Raw genomic sequence first — 22,429 nt, 5'->3', positions numbered from 1 at the left:
TTTTTTTCTGAGTGATTTTAGTTTATTCTGACTCTCCTCCTGTTTTTTACCATTTCTCCCATCAGTCATAAATTTAGCGGTTTTGGTATAATTCCTCTTGATCACAGCTACAACTTTTGAAATTAAGCACTAGGTCCAACAGGCTGTCTGTTTGCCATGTTCACTTCTTTAGAAGTGGAGCATTATGCTTCCAAAAAGTGTCTTCTGATGTTGTTGGCAGCTGGACAAGATTCCTATTTAAAACACTGCATTAAGCAGTGCAGGGATTTGTGGTAGGACCTTATACCTTGTATTTTACAGTTGAGTGGATTTATGTGTTTTTCTTACCAAGTTGCTGAAATTTCTTGCCATTTGATTTAATTTGGTCCCTTGTGTCATTCTTAGTCATCAAATTGCTTTTTAAACTACCTGAAATGTTCTCTTTTACTGGAGCCATCCCACTCAGGACAAGCTGGATTCAGACTCTAACGCTGGAAACCCAAATGGGCATTGCAGGCTGTTTCTGTGCCAGTACATTGAACTGTATCAGGGCCCCAGTTCTGCAGATATAGCTCTATAACTCAGATCATCCCTGTTAAACTGTTAAGACAGATCCTGGGTCTGCCTTTGCTCTGGTCAACCAATGCGTTTCTCTGAAATTCCTACACATGGTTCAGGAGCTAGCATGGATCAGGAACTCTTCCCAGTCAACAGTTTGATGCAGCCATCCTTTTTCAGAGTGTACAAGTCTGGTGTGGCTGTCCTTGGGCAGGGGATGGGACCTGTGGTCACGAAATACTCATCAGCAGGCCTTAGGTGTCTCTCCAGTCTTTGGTGATGCGAAAGTGCAGACTTTCAGGCTTACCCTCTTGCATTTAAATGACTAAATTTCCCCCTAAGTCCTCATTAAGAAGTCATCCTTGTGTTGAGCATTTCACACACCAGTTAAGACTTACGCACTGTTTGATTTAATTTACAACAATTAAAACAAGCTTTTTAAATAAGACAGAAAAGAAGATCATAAAATACCTATCCTTGATGGATGTGTGGATATCTGTGTGCAGACATTCCTGGGTACTACTGTTGTAAAAATATTGTTAAGTATAATGAATGTGGAAAATGAATAAAAAATTGCACTCTCTGGGCTGATGACTGGATGCAGATGAGGTTTTCTGAGGTATTAATCTCTGTAGAACCATTTAAAACATTTAATTTGTTAAAACTTAACTGGTTAAGAGAATATTGAACACAAAATAAAGTGCCTTGTACCTGAATTTTACAATAAAGCCCTTGTTTAGTACAAAATAATGTTTCCTCACACATGAGTGGGTAGCCTGACCATATTTTGGATCAATACTCTTGCTTAGTTATTTGACTGTTTCAGAACCTTCTTTTTCATAATCAGTGAAGATATCGAGAGTTTCTGTCTACTTCAACTCTATTTTCACTCTATCCAACTTAACTGGAAGCAGATTCCATTATGAGTAACTGTTTCTACCTAAAGTGCTATGCATATATTTTTCATGTTCCACATTGTAATTGCTTTCCTAAATGACAGTCAGAAATGCCTGTGAAGCTGGGTTCCTAACATTTTGTTTTTTTTTAAATATGTGTTTTTCTCCAGAGATCTCGAAGGAAATTATAAGCAGTTAAGGGTACAAATGATGTTTAAACTTCCATGCGGCACTTGTATATAATGTATGTATCTAAAGTGTTCTGGGTGGTACTGGATGTAGAAAATGGGAAAACATTTTAATCCATCAATGCAAATCCTATTTGATATGCTCAGAAAACCAGCTGGTCCTCAAAAAAATGAAGAAGAATACGTTTAGTGAAGATTGACCCATATATTTTGCAATTTCAAATTGGGGTGTAATACAGCAGATGATGAGTAGTTGAAGTATATTCCCACAGTGGAATATTTAAGAAGTTGTTGACAGCTTCCCATAGAGTTTGGACTTGCAATTTTTTGGACTTGCAAAGCTGGAGATCTCCACTCAATAGCGTGATGGTGTGCCAGCCCTAAACCCACTGCATTGCGGCATAGTCCAGGCATGCAGATTTGCTGCTTTGATTTTCAGCTGGATTCCACTGGAAAAATCCGTTCCTGGTACTAATCCTTTTCTACAGCTCACCTGACTACTGCAGCATCCCACAGAAAAGGCCACAGTCATGCACACATTATGTTGTCAAAATGATAAATGATGGTGGTGAGTGGTCAGCCGCCAAGGAAAAGGCAGTCTGTCCTGGAACAAAGTTAATTGAGTACATGTACAGCTATGCAAAACAAGCTGTTGTAGGCAGTCCCTGATAGGGATATTTCATTGGTCTACTGACCAATAGCCCTGGAAGTCTGGGGGACCTGAGGTGCATGTGGGAGGTCACACGCACAGGGACACCTTTGACCAGACCAGGTTGCTCCAAGCCCCGTCCAACCTGGCCTTGAACACTGCCAGGGATGGGGCAGCCACAGCTTCTCTGGGCACCCTGTGCCAGGGCCTCACCACCCTCACAGGGAAGAACTTCTGCCTGAGATCTCATCCCAGTCTCCCCTCTGCCAGGTTAAAGCCATTCCCCCTTGTGCTGTCCCTACAGGCCCTTGTCAAAATCCCCTCTCCAGCTTTATTGTTGGCACCTGTAGGCACTGGAAGCTGCTCTAAGTTCTCCCTGGAGCCTTCTCTTCTCCAAACTGAACAAGCACAGCTCTCTCAGCCTGTCTCCATAGTAGAGGTGCTCCAGCCCTTGGAGCATCTTTGTGGCTTCCTCTTGACTCACTTCAATAGCTCTTTGTCCTTCTTATGTTGGGGACCCCAGAGCTGGATGTTGTTCTTGCAGATCTAGTCTTTCATTCAGGTCCAGAATGTTCATACATTTATAGGCCTTTATTCTTGTTTTCTCATATGTTTTTTCCATTTTTGTGGTTGAATCCTGGAATCAGCACTTACAGCTGTTGCTACCTTCTTTTTGCTGCTTCAGTGTGGCTGCAATATTCCTCCCCTCTCCTTCCCCCCTTATTTCTCTCAGTATTCATTCTCCTTTTATACTGGTCTCTATGTCATAGCTACATTCACTCACTTATGGGTTCTTAGAGCTTCACCAGTGTTTGACTATTTAATAAGAAATGAAAATTGGAAAAGTGGAGGGTCATTAGGCAATTGATTTTCGTCATCAGATTTTCCATAAGAACAGTCCAGGTAATAGTAGCCTTTTTTCTGTCACATAATGTACTTTAATAATATATCAACAAAGTATCTGGCTCGAAATTTAGCCTCCTGAAACACCTCTGGAGGAACTGGCTTCACTTTTTTTTCTAATGGGAATGCCCAGAAATGATAACAGGAGTGCAGTAGCAGAAAGGTTAATAGAGTTATCCCTGACATGACAAACATGCCACTTCAAGAATGTTTTTATTCTTAAAAGTATAATGTTTTGGGGAATATCATGCACATGCTGCTTTTGAGCAATATTCTCCTATCAGGTGGTCAGGATGAAGTGTTACACAGCTTTCACTGATCCGTAACGAATGTTCTGTCAAGGAAGATGAAAAGGGAAATGAGAGGTATACCTAACGTTAAAGTTTTAAAAGTGACTACTTGGGTTTAAAGTGTCTTGATGAGTTTTCAAATGGGTAAAGGTCTCTCAATGTGTACAAATACTTGTTAATATTTGTAGGTTATATTATCTGTATTCAGACATTCATTTACTGTTTTTCATGAGAAAACCATGAGATCATAGAATGATTTAGGTTGAAAACGACCTTAACTACCATCTGGTTCCCCCCCCTGCAAATGGGCAGGGCAGATCTGAAAGTGGTTTTGCATTTTATTCATCATTCTCTCATGATAATTCTTCTCATGAAACTTGCCTGATAGATTTGCCTTCCCTGCAAGTGAAGAAAATAAGCTTTGATTATATGGAAGGAGAGCCAATCTTCTCGGTGTCTTCTGTTCCAAATATAATAACTTAAGGGAATGAATAGCTTCTTCTATTCCTATGTTTTCCACTTGTAAGGTAGAAGTCATGCTCATTTGGAAGGTATACTAGGACAGGTATCCCTGTATACTACTTTTGCAAGACATAGGTGTATTTGAGTTAGATGGAGAAATATATGAATAAAGGGATTTTGAGAAATGGCAGAATAAGAAGGCATCAGGAGGCTATTGCAGGGAGAATTTTATATGCACAAATTGTAGGGGCATTAAGGTGAAATATTTAAAAGTTGGAAAAAGAATCGGAACTGAGAGATGACCAATGCACAGATAAATATTATTTTTTTCCCTAATTCATAGCAGAAAGATCACAGTGATATGTAGATGTTCCAAAAGAATAAATTTGTAGATTTTTCTGTGAGCATGGGGTTGTAGACAGAGTTGAATGACAGACCTACATGTTGTTCTGTAATGGTAAACCTGTCAACAACAAAGATGGTTAGATGTGGACTAGAAATAGAAGAATACTTGGAGAGCAAGATATCTTAATGCAAAAAGGAAAGAGGAAATGACTGACATCAGAACAGTGGGAGACCCAGATGAAAACATGGAGAAAAACAAATTGAAGAAGCTAGTGGGGAAGGTGAAAACCAGACAGAGAACATAAAAAAACCTGAAATACAAGGTGTGAAGAAAATTTTGTATTTTCTTCCTATTTGGAGGCTAGTGGATTAAGTGGGGTGCTAGATTAATCTGGGCTGGAAATTTATTTATGTGGTGAAGGAGATATTGGTTGCATTCTGGCAGCTCAAACTGGAGGGAGATGCATCTTGGGAAGTGTCACTGAGGGCAGTATAAGCATTTCAGTGGAGTGGGGCAGAACTGTAATTACAGAGTATGTAAGAGAAGAGAGAGGGAATTAAGAGAGCTACAGCAAACTACATATTTGAAAAACATGATTTAAGACAGGAAGGATGTAGTATTTTCTGCAATGAGATCCACTGTATTTGGAGCAGGGGATATTGAGAGATAAAATATGGCTCTTCATATTATTAGCAAGGCTCTTCAGGAAAGCATTTGGCTACTAGGGAAAGTATTTGTTTATTCTGCCATACTTTCAGTTAGAGTAATGTAGAAATAGTTAAAATTGTTTATTTCTGTTGGAATTATATATACGTATTTTAATATAGCTGAAATACTCTGTTGTTAGTACATACAGTTTTTGAGGGAAAACTAATTAAAAGATGAGTTTCTAATAGTGACAGCTGAAGTAGGATAGCCTTCCAGAGGTAATTCCCTGACAGTAATTTCTATGAAATCTTTTTGTTCCCATGTCGATACCTGATGGTCTTTCTGTAAAGGCAAACTGACACATTAAGAGTTTTCTGTCAAGTGCACAAAGGAAAGAAATAGAAAAATTACACATGGTGTATTTTTTTCCAAGTTGTCCTGTCATAATGATGCTAGGTGCTAATTGAAATGATATGATGTACAATATTGTGAGGCAAAAATGTGATTTTAAAGTTAATGATGTTTCTTCTGGAGTTGGGAGGCTACTGGGGAAAACATGGATAGGACTTTACAGTCGCTGGAAACAAGACAAAGGAAGCCTTGGGAGAATGTCTAATTTGTCCACCTGGCTGAAGGTCAGTTAATTAACCTATTTTTTAAAAAAGTCCCCAATAGTTAAGATTACAGTCGCTCACAGAATGCAGCAGTTGTTATCTTCATAAAGTTTTTGCTTAAGGCTTAAGCTAGATCTTTATTGTTTTGGTTTAACTTGTTTGAGTTCTTGTTCTGCTCATGGTACTTAGAAGAATTACTATTCTCCGGTTGAGTACCACATTTTCAGTATTTGAAGGCTGCTGTCAATTTTTTCTTGATTGAATAGGTGTAGCGTGCTGGTTTCAGATCTGAAATGGAGATATTGGAGATATAATGGGGGCTTATAAGGATGCTGGGGAGGGACTCTTCATTAGGGACTGTAGTGATAGGACAAGGGGTAATGGGTTAAAACTTAAATAGGGGAAGTTTAGATTGGATATAAGGAAGAATTTCTTTACTGTAAGGGTGATGAGGCACTGGAATGGGTTGCCCAAGGAAGTTGTAAATGCTCCATCCCTGGAGGTGTTCAAGGCCAGGTTGGACAAAGCCTTGGGTGGCGTGGTTTAGTGTGAGGTGTCCATGCCTATGGCAGGGGGGTTGGAACCAGATGATCTTAAGGTCCTTTCCAACTCTAACTATTCTGTGATTCTATATAGTGTATCTCAGGGTGCTCTGGGTGTGTAAGTGCCCATTATGTTCCATGGAGGTGTAGACCTGGAGTGAAGCCTAGAAAACTTGCTTTATAGGCCAAAGAAATGGGTGGGAAGAGCAAGTGAAACAGAATTTCTTGATAAATTTATTGTTGATCTTGGAGAAGGCTTTAGGGAGATCGTAGAGCAGCCTTCTGTACTTTAAGGGGGCCGACAAGCTGGAGGGAAGCTTTTTACAAGGGCCTGTAGGGACAGGACAAGGGGGAATGACTGTAAACTAACAGAGTGGAGATTGAGATGAGACCTTAGGAAGAAGTTCTTTCCTGTGAGGGTGCTGAGGCCCTAGCACAGGTTGCTCTGAGAAGCTGTGGCTGCCCCATTCTGGCAGTGTTCAAGGCCAGGTTGGATGGGGCTTTGAGTAGGCTGATCTAATGGAAGGTGTCCTTGCGTGTGCTAACAGCTTGGAGCGAGATGACCTTTAAGGTCCCTTCCTACCCAAACCATTCCATGATTCTATGATTTACCAACTGCATTGCCATACTTGGTGTATCACAGACATGCACCTGATGGACAAGACAGATATAAATTAAATGGTTTACAACTGGCAGACATTCTCACCTAGCCCTCTCGTTGGGCTTTAGTCTGCTCTCCAAAGACCTTTGAGAAATGTGAATTTTAAAGAAACACTTTTAAAACTCCAGGGCTTTCTGAGCCTGAGAAACAAAGCATGCTCCTGTGTTAGACTGAGGAAGAATATTTTTCCCCCTTTTTTAGCCAAGTAAACTATATCCCTGAATCAAACCATAGGGAAGATCTAATCAGTAAGTCCCAAATAACAACTTATCCCTGAAATATCTGGGACTCTATATGGTGTCTCTCATCAAGAAAATGGTAGTATCCATAGACATATAGGGAAGTTTTGGTGTTTTTTTCTGGATAATCAATTTTGGTCATTAATGTAATGCATATGTTTTAAAAAGTTGGCATTTTGCCTTGGCAAATAGCTTGAAGATTAAAGATTTATTCCTGTAATTCTCCTGTGAATTCTCGTCATTTGGAATATCTTGAATGAAGTTCCAAATGTAATTTTCTATCCTTAAAGTCTTAAAATATACCCAAAATTTTTCCACCAAGTTAGCTGTTAATGCTGAGCCATTACTCCTATGAAAGCCACAACCAGAACTTGTGCTTTTGAATTAGCAGATGACATCACTGGCATCTACGGATGTGTGGAGATTGCTAAGGATTTTTTGTGTATTAGCTGCAATCAGATTTATTATGAATTTTCAGTTGGTTTTTAGTAATGCTAGAATCGATAGGAAGTAGTAGTTTTCAAGCTGGAGTTTAGAAAGTTAAAATGTGCATTACTTTTGAATGTGATCTTAATTCAGATCTAGACGTCTCCCGCTCCTGGCATCTTCCCATGATTCTCGTGAGGAGAGAATAAAACATATTATTTTAAGGAGTATTTGGTGCTTATTAAAATTACACATACGCCCGCCTTCAAAAGAGTCTTGATTTACTGCAGGTTGTTCATGTGTCGCATGCGGACATTTTTAGAGAACAGATTTCTTATCACTGTGAACAGTGAATGGCTTCCAGTGCTCCACGATCAGTGAGCAAAAATGTTATATCCATTGTAAAAGGTAGGAAACCATGAAATCTATAAGCCGATTTGGCAGAAGAAGCGGTTGTTGGTGCCAAGATTTGGTTACTGACCCACAGTTTCCTGTTTTTAAATATATTAATTGATTCGCAAAGAGCATCTTTTGGAAAACAAGAACTCAGACAGACTGGCACAGGCTGGAGCTCCGCCAAGACTGCTCGGGAAGGTTGCCATGCTGGGAGCGAGAGAGTGAGAGAGCGAGCGAGCGAGAGAGCGGAGGAAAGAAAAAAAGGCAAGACTTGGCACGGCTCAGTCAAATCAGCTTCTTTTGTCTGCTTTCTCGGCTTGAGCTTCAGGAAAGAAAACCATCCTGGGGTACAGAAAAACTCAGAACTTTTTGGTTTTCAAACTTAGATAGCTTTTTAAGTCTCTTGGGCTGTTTGAAAGTGGTGGTACATTAAATGACGTTCAGTTGCCAGTGGTAAGAGAAATAAAAAGACTTCTTTAATGAAGCCTCCACAATGTCAGTTTATACATATGGGAAATACGATATTTGATTTTTATAATTTTTTTTTTTTTTGTATGCTGAGTAAACTGTAAGAGAGCCGAGTAACTTGGAAGATTACAGGGGGAATGCCTAAATAAAAGGGATAATTTTCATTTTTTGCATGAAAAAAAAAGTTTTCATCGACATGAACATGCTTGAAAACCAAATCTGACCTCTTTCGGAATATGTTCAGAATGGGAATTTCAGCATTTCTCTTATATATGCTACAGATGTGAACTTTTAATGGAACCTCCTTAAAGATATCGTCTGAGCCAGCAATGAAGTGAGAGTAGAAAGTTGTGGCATCTTAATACAAAAGTAAGTATGTTCTTAAAGCAACAATATTTATTTGTGCTGCTTCACACTGTCCTTGCTCCATCTCCCAGCTATTAGTGACAACACTGAAGACCAGCAGGGCAAGCCGAAGACACCCAGACTACGCCTGAAGGGCACAAAAAGAAAGGAGAGCATGGTTGCTTTGCTGCTGCTCTAAAATATTTCTTCCAGTGCATCTTACTAGAGAGGGTGTGAAATTGATGAATTTTCTACATTTAGAGGAAATAAGAGATAGAAAAATATTGACTTCTGCCAAGTGAGGAATGTTTGAAGATGACAGAGCTGGATTTGAACTGATGACACTGGATACAGAAACTTCAATTTATAGTTACAGTACCTGTTTGCTGTAAATTGTGAAAAAATCTGCTCTTTTCTCATACGTGGATTAAACCAAAATATGTGACGACTGAGGCGTGGATGTCTTATGATTTCAATAAAATTAAGGACCTAAAAATCCACTGTTTGTTTTCTCCAAGGGTGCCTGGATTTTCACTGAGACAGATACCTTATTCCTGATTTCAGAGGTACAAATACTAGCATGCTACCTATTAGGCCTGGATGTGGTTGGATTATACTTCTGCTGTGACAGTCAGCATCATTATATCAGAGAGTAACTGTAATGCATAGATTTTTATGGATCGTCTTCACTTATAGTAAGTATTATACTATCCTTAAGGAATAGATTGTTCAGCCTTTAAGATATGCAATTTCTGACATGCTGCAGAAGTACATTTCCCTAATTCTTATATGCTGAAAGAAAGGGGGAAAAAAAAAGGAAGTAATGAAAAGCATTTTGACAGGAATGTGTTTGTATTTTAACTGTACATCATGGCATTTTGATTACTAGACTACTAGAAATAACTGTTCTTTTTGATTATGGAAAAGAACTTGGGTTACTTAATATTACATTAAATTGGTTTCATAGCAAGATATGTCATATTTTTACTACATTAGTGAGCCTTTTGATAGATACTGGAGTTAAATAGTGGGTAAGATGCTGTTGTGATTACCATTCGATGCACTGAAACCTTTTAATATGGTTTGTTAGTGATTTTTGTAGAAAATGCCTCCATCATGTTATTATAAAAACAGCAACCCTATCTTTCAAAATCATTAGAAAATATATTCAACAGCTACATTCTCAAATAGTGATTCCGCAATAGATTGCAAATTGATACTCGGTGGAAAGGAAGTGTTCGGAGGAGTTCAGTTTTGCTTTCTGTGTGGTTAGCTAGTATGTTGTTCATTCCTGCACAGATATTAACATGTGATGTGATCGGGAAAACAGGGAGATGTGATGGGGATAAGTTTGCAATCACAGCTGTGTAGTAAGTTTGTCTCTCTGTGTGCATATTATGAAATTAATTTCCTTTATTTCTTGGAAATAGTCTCAAAGCGTGTGCTATTTTATTTAATCACAACATTTCAAAACAAATTTTTAATGGGTATCCTTATTAAGAGTCAGAAAACAATAGAAAACATTTATCGTGGTGTCTCTAAGTGAAAATAATCTCTGAATATTAAAATAACCATTTTTCTCTCCAGAGTACTCTAGGTAACTTCATAAATGATTTCTCAGGTTTTAAACCTGTTCAACATGTGGGTCCTTGCAGTGCATTTTACAGATAGAAATATTACAAATATTTGGACATATATTCACACTGAAGGTATTTTGAAAGCAGCTACTACAGTTTTGAAAATATTATTTATCTTTGGCATTTCTAGTCAGTACATTTTGGTTTCCTAAATGAGATATCTACCACTGCAGATTTCTTTTGGCCTACATAATAAACAAAGTATTTTTTCTTTCTGCTAAACCCTTCACTTTTACAAGTCTACCTAAGTGCTTATTTGTGGAAAATACCCCAAGTTGGCAAGTTAAAATCAAAATTGGGATTGCAGGGTTTAAATGGTTGGTTCCAGAATGTTGATTGAATTGCATGCTAATGTAATTTGTGAGTGTAATTTGACATGGTTTATGATATTTATATATTTTTTTACAAACTGTATAATAATCTGGAGTTTTCTGGATACTTTAATCAGATTATTTATTATCATCATTCATTTATGGTCTTTATTGGCTAAGTTTAGTAACTTCATAAACAAACAGTTTGTGTTTAATTCTTGATGAATCTATATATATATTTTGGATTGGATTGTGCAGTTTATTAAAGTGTCATACTGTGATGTGGAGGTGAGGATTAGACATTAGGGTTTAACTTGATTTTTCTAATTGAAGTACAGAGGCATAATATTATTTCATGTAGGAGCATTGAGTCTGGTGCTGTAGTAGGCCTATGTCTGATCTCACTTGTATGTACTAATAATATATAAACCAAGGTTTATTCTTCTTTTCTTACTAGTATCAAAGTAGATTAGGATCAAAATGAGACCGTAAAGGCTTAGGTTTTGCTTTTTATATTGATACTTGTAAACCATTTTTTACGCAGTTTTGAACAAAATTTGAGCGAGCGCTTACTATGAACCAGTATGTTTATTGCACAAGGAGGGTATGTGCAGTTCTCAGTGTGACTATGCATTTCTCCTAAATATGGCTGTAGGATAATAATATAAATGTTAATACAGTAGTGTTTCCCTCTTATCATCTATACCTTATCATAATTTAGCATAAATTACTTTTCCACTTGTTCATGAAAACAGACGTAGACTTCTTCATTTTACTTAAAATTGTTTATCCAGTATTATGTGTGCATGTCCTGGTTATACTTCCAACACCACAAATTGGCATAGTGGGATTGATTTTGGTGGAATTCCACTCCTTTATTCCAGCTGGGTCTATAGGTTACAGTCTTAATCTGTGCAATAGAAATTTTGAGCAAAATTGATAGCATTTTGTCCAGTGTAACTGTTAATACAGCATCTAAATGATTTAAGTAACTATTGTAATTATTGTGGAGGAATAAACAATTTTAGAAGGTGGTTTAGATGACTGTCCTGCTGGTTCCGTGAATCACTCTCTTTACTGACCTTAAAGGTAACCCAGGGCAGCGAGCTTAGACTGAGACAGCTGACATTTAATTGTCTAAGTTTGAGGAAGATCAGTTAAATACTTAATAAGGTAATGTAAAAAAGAAGAGAGTTTTAAAACAAAAAATAGCATTGTTTACTTGTACAGGCTTGTGCGCCACTACAATGCAGTATTTGCTATATTCAATGTCAAAGTTAAGAAAATAGGGCAAGTGATAAGAAGATGAAAATACTAATTTGTGATAGTTTTAAATTGTCTTAAGATAACTATTGTCTTCTGTGTTCCCATTTATTTTATAGATAAGGAATAATCCATGCTGTTTAGGGCGTGACTGACTCTGATGATCTTGTGGAAAATACTGTAGAAATGATAGAAGCTCCTCCTCTTGATAGTTATGGACATTTGTATTTTTCTAGTAGCTTTGTTATTAGCAAGTTACACCTAATATAATCTGTTTCTCTGAGTCACTATAGCAGTTTTTCCATATTTGGCTGAGTCTATGCAATTTTAAAATATTTGTATCTTCCCTGAAGCAGACAGGGAACCGTCCCTAATGTAGTTAAAAGCTCTTGTGGTCTTCACCTTGTCTTGGGTGTTTCCTGTCCTCTTAGGGTCACAAAGATGCCACTTACTGTGGGTAGAAAAATTGGTTGGCCACCTTCTCATCTAGGTCATGGAGATACCAGGATTGAAATGTGGGCCTATTTTGAGTGTTGTTTTCATTACAAGGAGATGAATTATAGGTCTTGTACGAAATTCCCTTTATTGGCCTTTCTTTACATTTGTTAAATTGTCTATTTTTTTGTAAGTAAGTTTTACGAGACTGAGCAGAGCGAGGCTAGCTTTGTTTTGTTGTCTTAGTATAATGAAGGTCAACTTTCTGGGTCTGTTTCAGTTTTAAACATGGTGAAGACAAAGGCACTTGAATCTTTTATAGTGTTTTAAACTGGAGAGTGACTTTTGTATTTGCTACCTCCTAATAAAAATGTAACACCCTTCTCTTCTGTATTTTTTCCTGTGAAGGTAAAAGATACCCTTGAAGGTACTTGGTGACACTTGTTATGTTTTCTGTTTTCCTAAGTATTTTGAAATGGATTAATTTGATTTTGTTTCTATTTTTTCACACACGATATAGTTTTCCCAGATCTGCATGAGAAGATATTCTGTGCTAAATAGTTTGAAGAGAGTCTATGAATTTCTTTTTCAAAAACCAGCAGCTCACCAGAGGTTTACATTGATGCTGTCTTCATTCTTCTGATAGTAGTGGATAGGAAAACATTTGTTTAGGGAAATGGGATACAATCTGTGGGAATATCTGGGGAGTTGAGGTGCCTAACAGCAGTATATAGTGCTGCTTTAGACATTCTAGGCTGCCTGAGATACCTTCATGGAATTGGCAGGCATGACATAGGGTATATAGGAGAACTGCAGTCTTCTGCAGGTACAGCTGAAGCCAGGTGGAGGCATCTGAAAAGGTATCAGGTATTTGGAATTACTTTCTTTTTTATCACTTTACTGATGAAGACTAAAGACATTTTGTAGAGATTCTTTTTCCATTAAGTATTTGATCTGTGAAGTCAGATTGTGTAATGCAAAGGGCGAGGGCCCTACAAATAATGTAATGACAAGAGATCTTGTGAGTACAGGATCAGGATCCCTTGCAACATGTCCTCTTAGTCTTACATTTTGGGATCTTAAAACAAATCTTAACACTTGTTCAAAGGTCTTTTTTCTTTCTCTCTTGAACCTGTCTTCTCTAATCTCTGAAATTTTAAGTTCTAAGATGACTGATTTATTTTAGTTGCTTTAACTTATTCTGCTATGTCTTCATTCTTCCCTATTTCTTAGGGATTGAACACTGAACAAATCCCTTTTTGAGAAAAGGACTTTTCTCAGTAAGGGACACAGGGTTACTAAGGTATCCTGTCACTACCTATTTCACATGAAGAGTTAAGATGAAGGGATCAGACAAAATCATCAAGGAGACCCTCCTGTTGAGTCATGAGGTTCCGAAAGGAGCCTCTTGCTTTCTGAACTCCTCAGAGTCCAGGTGTGGCTGGATCCAGACTTAGTCTCAGACGTGGTCAGTTGTTTATGTCTAAAGGATTTTATATGTGCAATCAATCCTTTATATCACTTAGCTAAGATTTCAGAGTTTAGCATGCTGTTCTCACTAACTGAGAATCTGTTGCAGCAAGGAATCTCCCTAACCTCAAGGAGTAACCTTGAGAAGTGTCCCTGCTCAAGGGGAGATTCTGGCGTGTAGCCCACTGCCATGCAGGAGAGCTCAATGGCTGGCCACTGTTTGTGAAGTGAGATAATTTAAACTCAGTCACATTTGCGTGCTGTCTACAGAAGTTAAGGTTTTTTTTAAACTTGGGTCAGACCGTGACCAGGATTTTGGTTGGGGTGGTGGTGCACGTTGCTCAGTTTATCCTTTGGTTATTATCTGTCTCCCTTGAACCCACTTTGAATAAGATGCAGCCATGACAACCAGATGCATCCATTACCACCACCACTTGTGGCTATCACTTGAACAGAGTTATGGGAAAAAGAGGTCATGCTAGGGAGTGGGGAAACACACTGTGACTTGCTCATTCATTGCTGATTAGGAAAGCACTTCTTTCTAATCTTCATAGATGAGAAGGCAGGAAGGATTTCCAAGGAGAAAGAGGACTTCTTTACTAGTAACTGTTATTTTAAGGCTTGCTGCTTTCACATGCATGGGTTGCCTTTCACTCTGCATTGGCGTTCTAGATAATGTCAGGTATCTGTAGTTTGGGAGGCAGAATTGGATGTTGTTATTATTTGCTTGCATATAGTCTTCATACATAGATAATTACACCATCCTGCACAAATCTGCCCTGTATTGTGTTGTCTGTGGTTCCGAGATTGAAAAGAGACACTTAAACCTTGGTTATAAAAGGTATAGGAAAGCCAAACTTCTTGGCTACAGCCCTCTGAGATTCCTGAAGGGAGCCAGTGATGATAGAGGATCTGTCTTTTGAGGACATATATTTCTTCAGCAGCTGGATGGTTGTGATGCTTCAGAACAAGAAAGGAGTGATCAGTGGCAGTACAGACATGTGCTGTACTGAAAGAAAACCAGCGCTGTTTGCACTTAAAACCAACACTGGCTTATATCTGCACTTATAAGGAAGGCAGCATTTTTATTACTTTGTCTATAGCTTTATCCAGTGAGCAAGAATGTTGTAAGAGTAATCTCGTATACTGACCTAATGCTTACATACAGATTTTTGGCACTCTCCAAGCAATTAAAACGTGGGCACTTGGTAGCAAACTAAGAACTCCACTTCATAATCTATAGATAAGAATTTTGTGGTCCCCAAAAGACATGAAATGAGGTATATATGTCTTTCTATTGTGTCCCACTGCTGTTACACTTACAGCTCTTGTTTTCTGTTTTTGTGCACCCAGTGTAGTAAGATTTTATAAATGAGCTTATGTAATGTTATATTTCTTGGATTTGGTTGTTTTGTTTTATTTTTCCCACTATCATTAAGCTTGTAAACTCACAGTACTGGTGTAATTTTGCATTTAAGATACATATTGTAATAAGATGCATTGTCCCAGTGTGATGTTTTCCCTTTTATATGGATTCATGCTGTACAATATAATTCCTTTTTTCTAGCACTTTTTTTTGGTGTAAATTAATCTGAAAGGGAAATACTAAAAGCCGATATATTTGCAGTGAATGAACTGATTTTAGCAGAGAGAGTGATGTGGTTCCCTGCAATGCTGTCTCGCTGTCTCTTCTTTAAAACTGCTGTGTCGCAGGAGGCTGTTGTGGTACATAAGTTTATAGTTGGGAAACATTATTCTTGTTATTTAACTCAGATGCTGACATAATGAGTGCTCTGCTGTAATGAATATTTGATGGCTTTATGCTAATGTAAATGCCCAACTATCTTGCCAGTTCTTTTCGATCTTTATAACCTTTTAAACAGCAATTTTGAAAGTGTTGCACTTTGTCTGACCAATGCGTTTTGATGAAAAGCAAGGATATTTTTACAGACACACAGTTAACACCTGCTAGAATCCATTTACTTGTGGTCTTGGCTGTTCTTCAGTGAGATTTTAATGTGAAATGATCTCTTTAGACTCATGAGAGAATTGGGCCAGTCAGTATCTTCAGTATACGTATGTAGAACACATTATGGCGTTTCCCCTCATTGTTGGCAGACAGAGGTAAGCACTTCAAGGCAAATTTGTTCATCCTATGGTATGATGCTATTGGAGCCTCAGGTGGAATAGTTTCTAGTAAAACCAGTATATTCTAATTAATTTTCTTCTAGAAGTGCTGAGTTATGACTGAGGTGCTCATAAGCAGTGAGTTTGTAAATCAAAGGCTTCCTTTAGCTTTCTGAATCTGGAGCAGGTCAACGTTCTTTAAAAATTACTAGCAGTATGCAGAATCCTTTGTAGGCACATAATTGCATCTAGCTCTTAGTGTCTCTGTGTGTTTCTGTGTATCCTCTGGGTGATGCTACCAGGGTGCGCTGTCCCACATGAGACATTTTAGAAGACCGTATGAGTGAATGTGGCACCTTCTCTCTGTAATTTGCCCTTCATTCTAGCAGTAAGGAATTATATGGAATAATGCAAATTTTAAGATTTTCTCACTGTATTTCAAGAAAAATATGGTCCAACTGGAAACAGCCCAGAGGACAGCAAAGACAGTGATCAGAGGTCCCCCTGCCATGGGCAGGAACACCTTCCAGTAGACCAAGTTGATCAAAGCTGCATCCAACCTGGCCTTGAGCACTTCTAAGGAGAGGGCATCCATAACTTCTTTGGGCAACCCATTCCAGTATCTCACCAACCTCATATTGAAGAATTTGTTCTTTACATCTAATCTACATCTAACTTTTTCATCTTAAATCAGTGAGAAGAGCAAATTTGAGTAATTTAGCCTAAGGAAGGGAAAATGGAAGGAAAATGTGATAGCACTAAAGTTATGTAGAAGGCTGCTGTAAATCAGAAGGTCGTAATCTGTTCTTCATGCCTGTGGTGGCTCAAATAAGGCATAGTGGACTTAAACTGTGTCAAAAGAGATTCAGTGTAGATATTACGGAACGAGTTGTGCAGAAACATATAGAACAGTACTGGAATAAGTGATCTCTGGGTCTTTGGAGTAGTAGTCCAATCTTGAGACAGACTGATGGACTACGTTTTCTCTCCGGGACCTCCTAACCTGTTTTTATAATTATTGATACAGTACATGAAAAAAAAAAAAAAAAGAGACAACCTGACCCAAATGGAAGGATGATGCTTTAACAAAACATCATAACATTTCTAAAACTACATTCCATCAGTTGGATTCACTTCCAGTTTGTTCTAATTCCAGAACTGTTCCCTTTGATCAGGAAGGCCAACAAAGTCGGGGTACATCAGGTTCTACTAACAGTACATATGAGTAGTAGTAACCAGTAGAGGTTGTCAAGTCCTGTAGTGTGATGGAGGTGAGGCTGGAGTAGCTCCATGCCATGAGGTTCACCCAGTTGTGAAGGTGATCCATGGAAAGTCTGATTTGATACTTAATTGGTTTCTTTATTTTTTTTTAATCTTCTTACAGTATTTTGAAAGAAATCTGTAGCAGAAAGGAGAGATGTGTTAAGTCTTTCAATACTTAGCTGTGCCAGGGAATGGCACCTCTGTATTTTACGGGTTTGTAGTGCAAGGAAGCTTATGATGCTCTGTCCAGTCTTTCCCATGTGAACTTGCAGCCTATTTTCTTGCCCTAATTTTTGTTCTAAAAAGGGAAAGTTTCTTCTGCTCTGTGTTGTCCTTTTTGTATAGGAAACTTGCATGTTCTGTGCTTGGCCAGCATACTCATTACTATCACAGGCAATCTCAGTGTTCCTGACTGCATATTTTACCTGCTTTTGGGTCATATGTCAGAAGTGCTAAATTTTGCATGTGATATTTTACCTCAGCTGTTTCATCCTTTGGGGTCAGGTGCAATCCCACTGGCAGGAATTATGCATGATATTACCGGAAAACATTACAGCTGACCATGTCTTATAATGAAAGGGCAGGGTACCATGCCCTGGAGTGGCCAGGCTTATATTTGCTTTGTGGATTCCTTTATAAGGAGTTCATTGAAACAAATCTTCTGGGTATTCAGGAGCCAAAGGTAGTTTTAAAATGAAAAAATATTTTTAACGTAATCATATAGTGAAAAAAATCAAAGAATGGTAGGAAGGAAGACAAAGCAGGGATAAGAAGAAATGTTTGTAGATGACATCTTCCAAGAAGTGCCCGCATATGTGTTGTTTGTGGTCACATTGCTTTTGCTATTAGGAACAGAAAGCTGTTGGTTAGGAAAAGTTCTTTTACTACTGAGGCATCTATTTCCCTTGCCCTGCATGCTTGTGTAGTAAATACACATCCTCTTACGCTCACAGGGAAAGGAGGGTGTTTTATCTTTGTCCTGTATGACTGTGGTCTGAGGGAATAGAGCCAATTAAAATAATTTAATTTTGGACAACGTCTGAAGAGTCGGTATCCTATGATATTACTGCTGCATGTTAGATCATAATCACCCTTTACTTGCTTGATTTTTTAATATATTTGGAGTTTTCTTCATGTTCAGTATTTATTTTCGTTTTCTTTTGGATAACTGCCAAAATCCTTGTACGCTTTTTTTTTATCTGTAACTTACTACAGCTTACTTTCGCATAGGAGATTTTGCTTAAAGATGAGAGAGGTGTGGTGCACGTATCTGTACAAATGTATATATGTGGAGAGGTGTTTGTAGTGAAAGTTAAAGTTTATGCTCATATGCTTCCCAGAGATAATTAAAACATTATCTTTTTCATCATAATCAAGTATAATAGCTCTTGTTTAAATATTATTTTTTTTTTCTTGGTAGGTTTTCCAGTTATTCTGGTCTTTGACTTACTTTGTACACTTACTTACATTTGGATTTCCGAGTGACATTAAGATCAAAGGCTCTGTAATTGTTTTATTGTAAATCATTATAATTTCATTTGCAATAGATAAAAAAGAGACAAGCAAATGTGGATAGTCCTTGTCTGCCTACCCTCTAGTAATGCATTTCCTTTTCATTGCCTGTGCTGGGAGTTGGGAGTTTCTTATATTGCCTCAAAATCACTGTTTTTTCTTTACAAGTCACTTCTCTTTTATGTATAAAAACTTGATGGATTTTGTTAGGTAATGCAGTTATTTGTTTTAAAACGTACCTTTGGGGTTCCAGCAGTCTTTTGTGTAACGCTGTTACATATGTGAGTGATGGGCATGCTGAATGCTTAACTTGCCTTTCAGAAGGACATGTGAAAATAAAATGTGGTATTTGCAGTTCTTTCAGGATGAGACCAGAAGTCTTATGAGGCACTAGTGTGAAAATAGCAGATGGAAAAATTTGAGTGCACTTCCTCTGATCCTAACAACTGAACTGAAAAGCAAGACCTGAATTTGTCTAAAATAGCGAACCCCTTCTACTACCTTGAAGAGGACCAACACAATTTCTTTCACTTGTGTTTTCTGCTAAAGTGCTTGATTTTTTTTCCTGCCTTTTTCTGTCACAGGACTGTGCCTGGAGACTTCTGGATCTAGTTCTTTTGTTCTTAACCTTCAGCTCATGTCATGCCCCCAAACAATGACATGCATCTCAAAGCTCTTGTCTTTCTCCCTAGGGTCCTCTGAGACATCAGCAGCATGAAAAGCTCCTTGCTGACACTGGGAAGCTGTGAGCTTCACTCCAAAGCTCACTGCTGCTGTTCTATTTCCCTCTTTTCCTTTTCAGACACATTTACATCATTCTCATATGGGTCTACAGTCTCGGTGCCTCATGGTGCAGCATCAGGAACAAGACCAGTGCTGATGGTACCAACAGTATGAAATACAAGATGTGGTCATGGATTTGTCATAGAATAGCTTAGGATTTGTGCCTAAACATTTAAAATTACTTTGATTTACTCTTTCATTGTTTAAACAGTAAAAGGAAATTTGTCCCATGCAAAACTGCATCTGAGTACTGCTAAGAGTTTTTATTAAGCTTCTGCTTTATTTAACCTCCTCACTTTTCTAATTTTACTTGCCTCTTTTTAATGGTCATAATAAAGAAGGTGATAATGTTTGTTTATTATCACACTACCATTCTCCCTTGCACTGTAACTAAAGTCAGTAGACCTTCATTTAGTACCCTCAGCGTCTGAGTTAATATTTCTCTTGCCTTCCTTTTTACTGAGAATTTATGCCTCCAAACATTCTGTTCTTAACACATTGCAAATAAATTTGTGGCTCCCATTACTGCTGTCAGGTGCTGAGCACCCCGGAGAATGGGATGCCAAATAATCATTGTCACACATGGACTCATCTGTTTTATTAGCAGTCCAAGTTTGCTACACCCCAAAAAGGACTCACACAGATCTTACAGTTCACTGAAGAGGAAACTGAGAAACTGAACTTAGTTGAAGAAGGTGTTGCCACCTTCTCATGCAGCACAGGGTCCACCAAGAAAGAGCACTGTGCTGTATTTTAAACACTTTAGAGCCTGGCTCCATTTTGAGCAGTTAAATGATGTAAAAGGTGTTTTTTCCTCACTCCCATGAGTGCTCAGACGAGGACTACAAACTTGCTGTCAAAGTTGCAAAGCTAATGATAAACCTGAAAATACTGGGTTTTTATGGATCACCTGCAGATTGCCTATGACAGCCTGCAATTACTAGTTTGGGTGCCATAGCTGAGAAACAGAGTAATATCCTTGTCCGGGAAAGTCCAGTAATGCAGTGTAATGGTACAATGATTTTAATATTGATGAATATGCTCCCCACAATATCTCATGTATAGTTTTATTGGTAACCTAGGGATACTGCTTAGCAGTTTCAGATAAAATTTTCTTTATATGAAATCGAGGAGGCCTGGAAATCATTTTCTGTATTGTTATCTCCCGTTTTGGTTGAGTCTAAACTTGCATGTCACAATTCATACTGGGACTTGAATGTAATAGCAGGACTTGAACTTTTGCTATCTACACACAGCTTCTTACTTCATTCTCTCTGGTTTTGCACTAAACTTGGACTGCATCTTTTTGACAGTAAGTGAAATTAAAAGCTGCTTCTCCTCTGCACAGCCTAGGAAGTGTCACCTTTCCCATAATTCTTTATCCAGAGATTTTTTGTTGTCAACTATTGCAGATTCCCAAGTTGCAGATTTTTAAATGGACACGTTATGTTTAGTTGTTGTAAGGATGATTACAGATATTTTGTATACTTCAGGTATTTTGAAATCAAGCTGTAATTTTGCCAATGGTGATAGCAGTTATTCTGAAAAGACAGTTGTGAAGCAGTTGGAAGCCAGTGAGTTCTGTACCTTAGGTAGCAGGACTGCTTTCAGGGCTTTCCGGACTTAAGTTCTGCAAGAGTGGCCAAATATTTCAAGCACATATGTTGAAACTGGCTTTCAAAGCTTGTATTTAGGCTTTGATTCTATTGGAAGGTGTAAGAGACTGGTCCTTTGGAAAATCAGGCTCCTCTAATTACGTAGGTAACATACTTTAAAATGTTAGATTCTGTCTATGAATCATTCTCTCCCTTTATTAGACATGACATTTCCATTTAATTTCCCAGTGGGATTCCATTTAATGTTTTCGAAACAACGTCAGTTGAAATCATATTTGTTTTGGTTGTTTGTCTTTATAAAGAAATTTTTATTAGAGGAATTGCAAAATTTTTAAAATGGAGGAAAGAAGAGTTTTTAGAGATTAAATATTTGTAAAGTTCCATGTGTTATTTTCTTTGAAATTCAATACCTTGAGTAGGTGCCAAAATGGTGAGGCAGCTGTGGCACATCTAAATATAATATCAGAAACAAATTATTTGGGAGTCTGCTGAATTTTCTTATTTTAAGCCTGTTTTATTCAGTGAATCATATTTATTTAGTGCTGCTGTGAGCAAAGCTAATGCTTTGGTTTTAATTTAAAGATGAAGTCAGTCCATCCTCGGAGTATTCTTTTTGTCTTATCAGGAATGATTTTTTTAGCAGGTGTATTAAATTTTTGTTACATTACCAGCTATGATGCAATATCAATTCTGTTCTAAATATGTCTGTTCTAAATAAAAGAAGGCCAAGTGATTTTTGGCTGTGGGACCACTGCCTTTTGTCAGTCAGGTCAAGGCATGGATTCAGGTGCTGAGACAAGATGCTCTGTATTCTCCAAATGTCCTGTTCTTTTGGAGATTACAAAGGCTAATTGGGTTTAAAGTTTTATGGGTGATCACTAATGAGATTCTCCAAGATATTTGAGTTTTTGCCTTGCTTTTGGTTTGGTGAAATGTGGTGTGTAATATGAAATTTAAATGTGTTAGGAAAAATTCTAGATGAAGAAAAACTGCTTATGCGATTGCGTGAGTGTGAAAAGGGAGAAAACTAGCAGAGGGGGGAAACAACATATGTGTGAAGAATTAGAGAGACGTAAAATCTTAGTACACTGCTTATTAATAGGATTTATTGCTGCTCTTTATAACAACCCTGACTGAAACTGCTTCTTTTACATTTCTCACTTGATACATTTTCAGGAAATTAGAAGAAAGCATTAAATGTGTTACCTTCTAGGCTCATGTCCCCTTTCTCTTCTGATCTTTTTACTTGTTAGGTTTTAAACATTTATGGAGAAAACGCATTTTTAAAGGGCATGTAACACAAAGGTAATAATCACAGTGCCATGCTGTTTTATGGGGCAATAATCAAGTTGCCTTGTTTGAAAAAACTACTCGGCCTTCATTCTCCTAGGCTTTACCTTAG

At 37.8% G+C, this 22,429-nt stretch overlaps 1 protein-coding gene across 5 annotated transcripts in view; it reads left to right on the top strand.

Annotated features, from left to right (window-relative positions):
• Positions 1–22,429, top strand: part of MSRA (methionine sulfoxide reductase A) — a 278,630-nt gene that overhangs the window by 14,857 nt on the left and 241,344 nt on the right. The window contains exon 1 of one of the 5 annotated variants that reach the window (XM_062638578.1): positions 8,043–8,634. The exons of 3 other annotated variants lie outside the window; for them this stretch is intronic. Coding sequence is in view for 1 of the 2 variants with exons in the window: in XM_062638577.1 (XP_062494561.1) it covers positions 9,272–9,305 (34 nt within the window). In the remaining variant the exon portion in view is untranslated. Of the gene's footprint in view, positions 1–8,042; positions 8,635–8,662; positions 9,306–22,429 lie in introns of those variants that run through there. One more of the 5 variants, XM_062638577.1, reaches the window with a different exon arrangement.

This window comes from Pezoporus occidentalis, unplaced genomic scaffold (assembly GCF_034315485.1).
Source record: "Pezoporus occidentalis ecotype Australia unplaced genomic scaffold, CSIRO_AGI_Poc_V1 ctg57, whole genome shotgun sequence".
In the NCBI taxonomy this organism is placed as follows: Eukaryota; Metazoa; Chordata; class Aves; order Psittaciformes; family Psittacidae; genus Pezoporus; species Pezoporus occidentalis.
The sequence above is the reverse complement of the archived record's forward strand: the minus strand, read 5'-3'. Positions and strand labels throughout refer to the sequence as shown.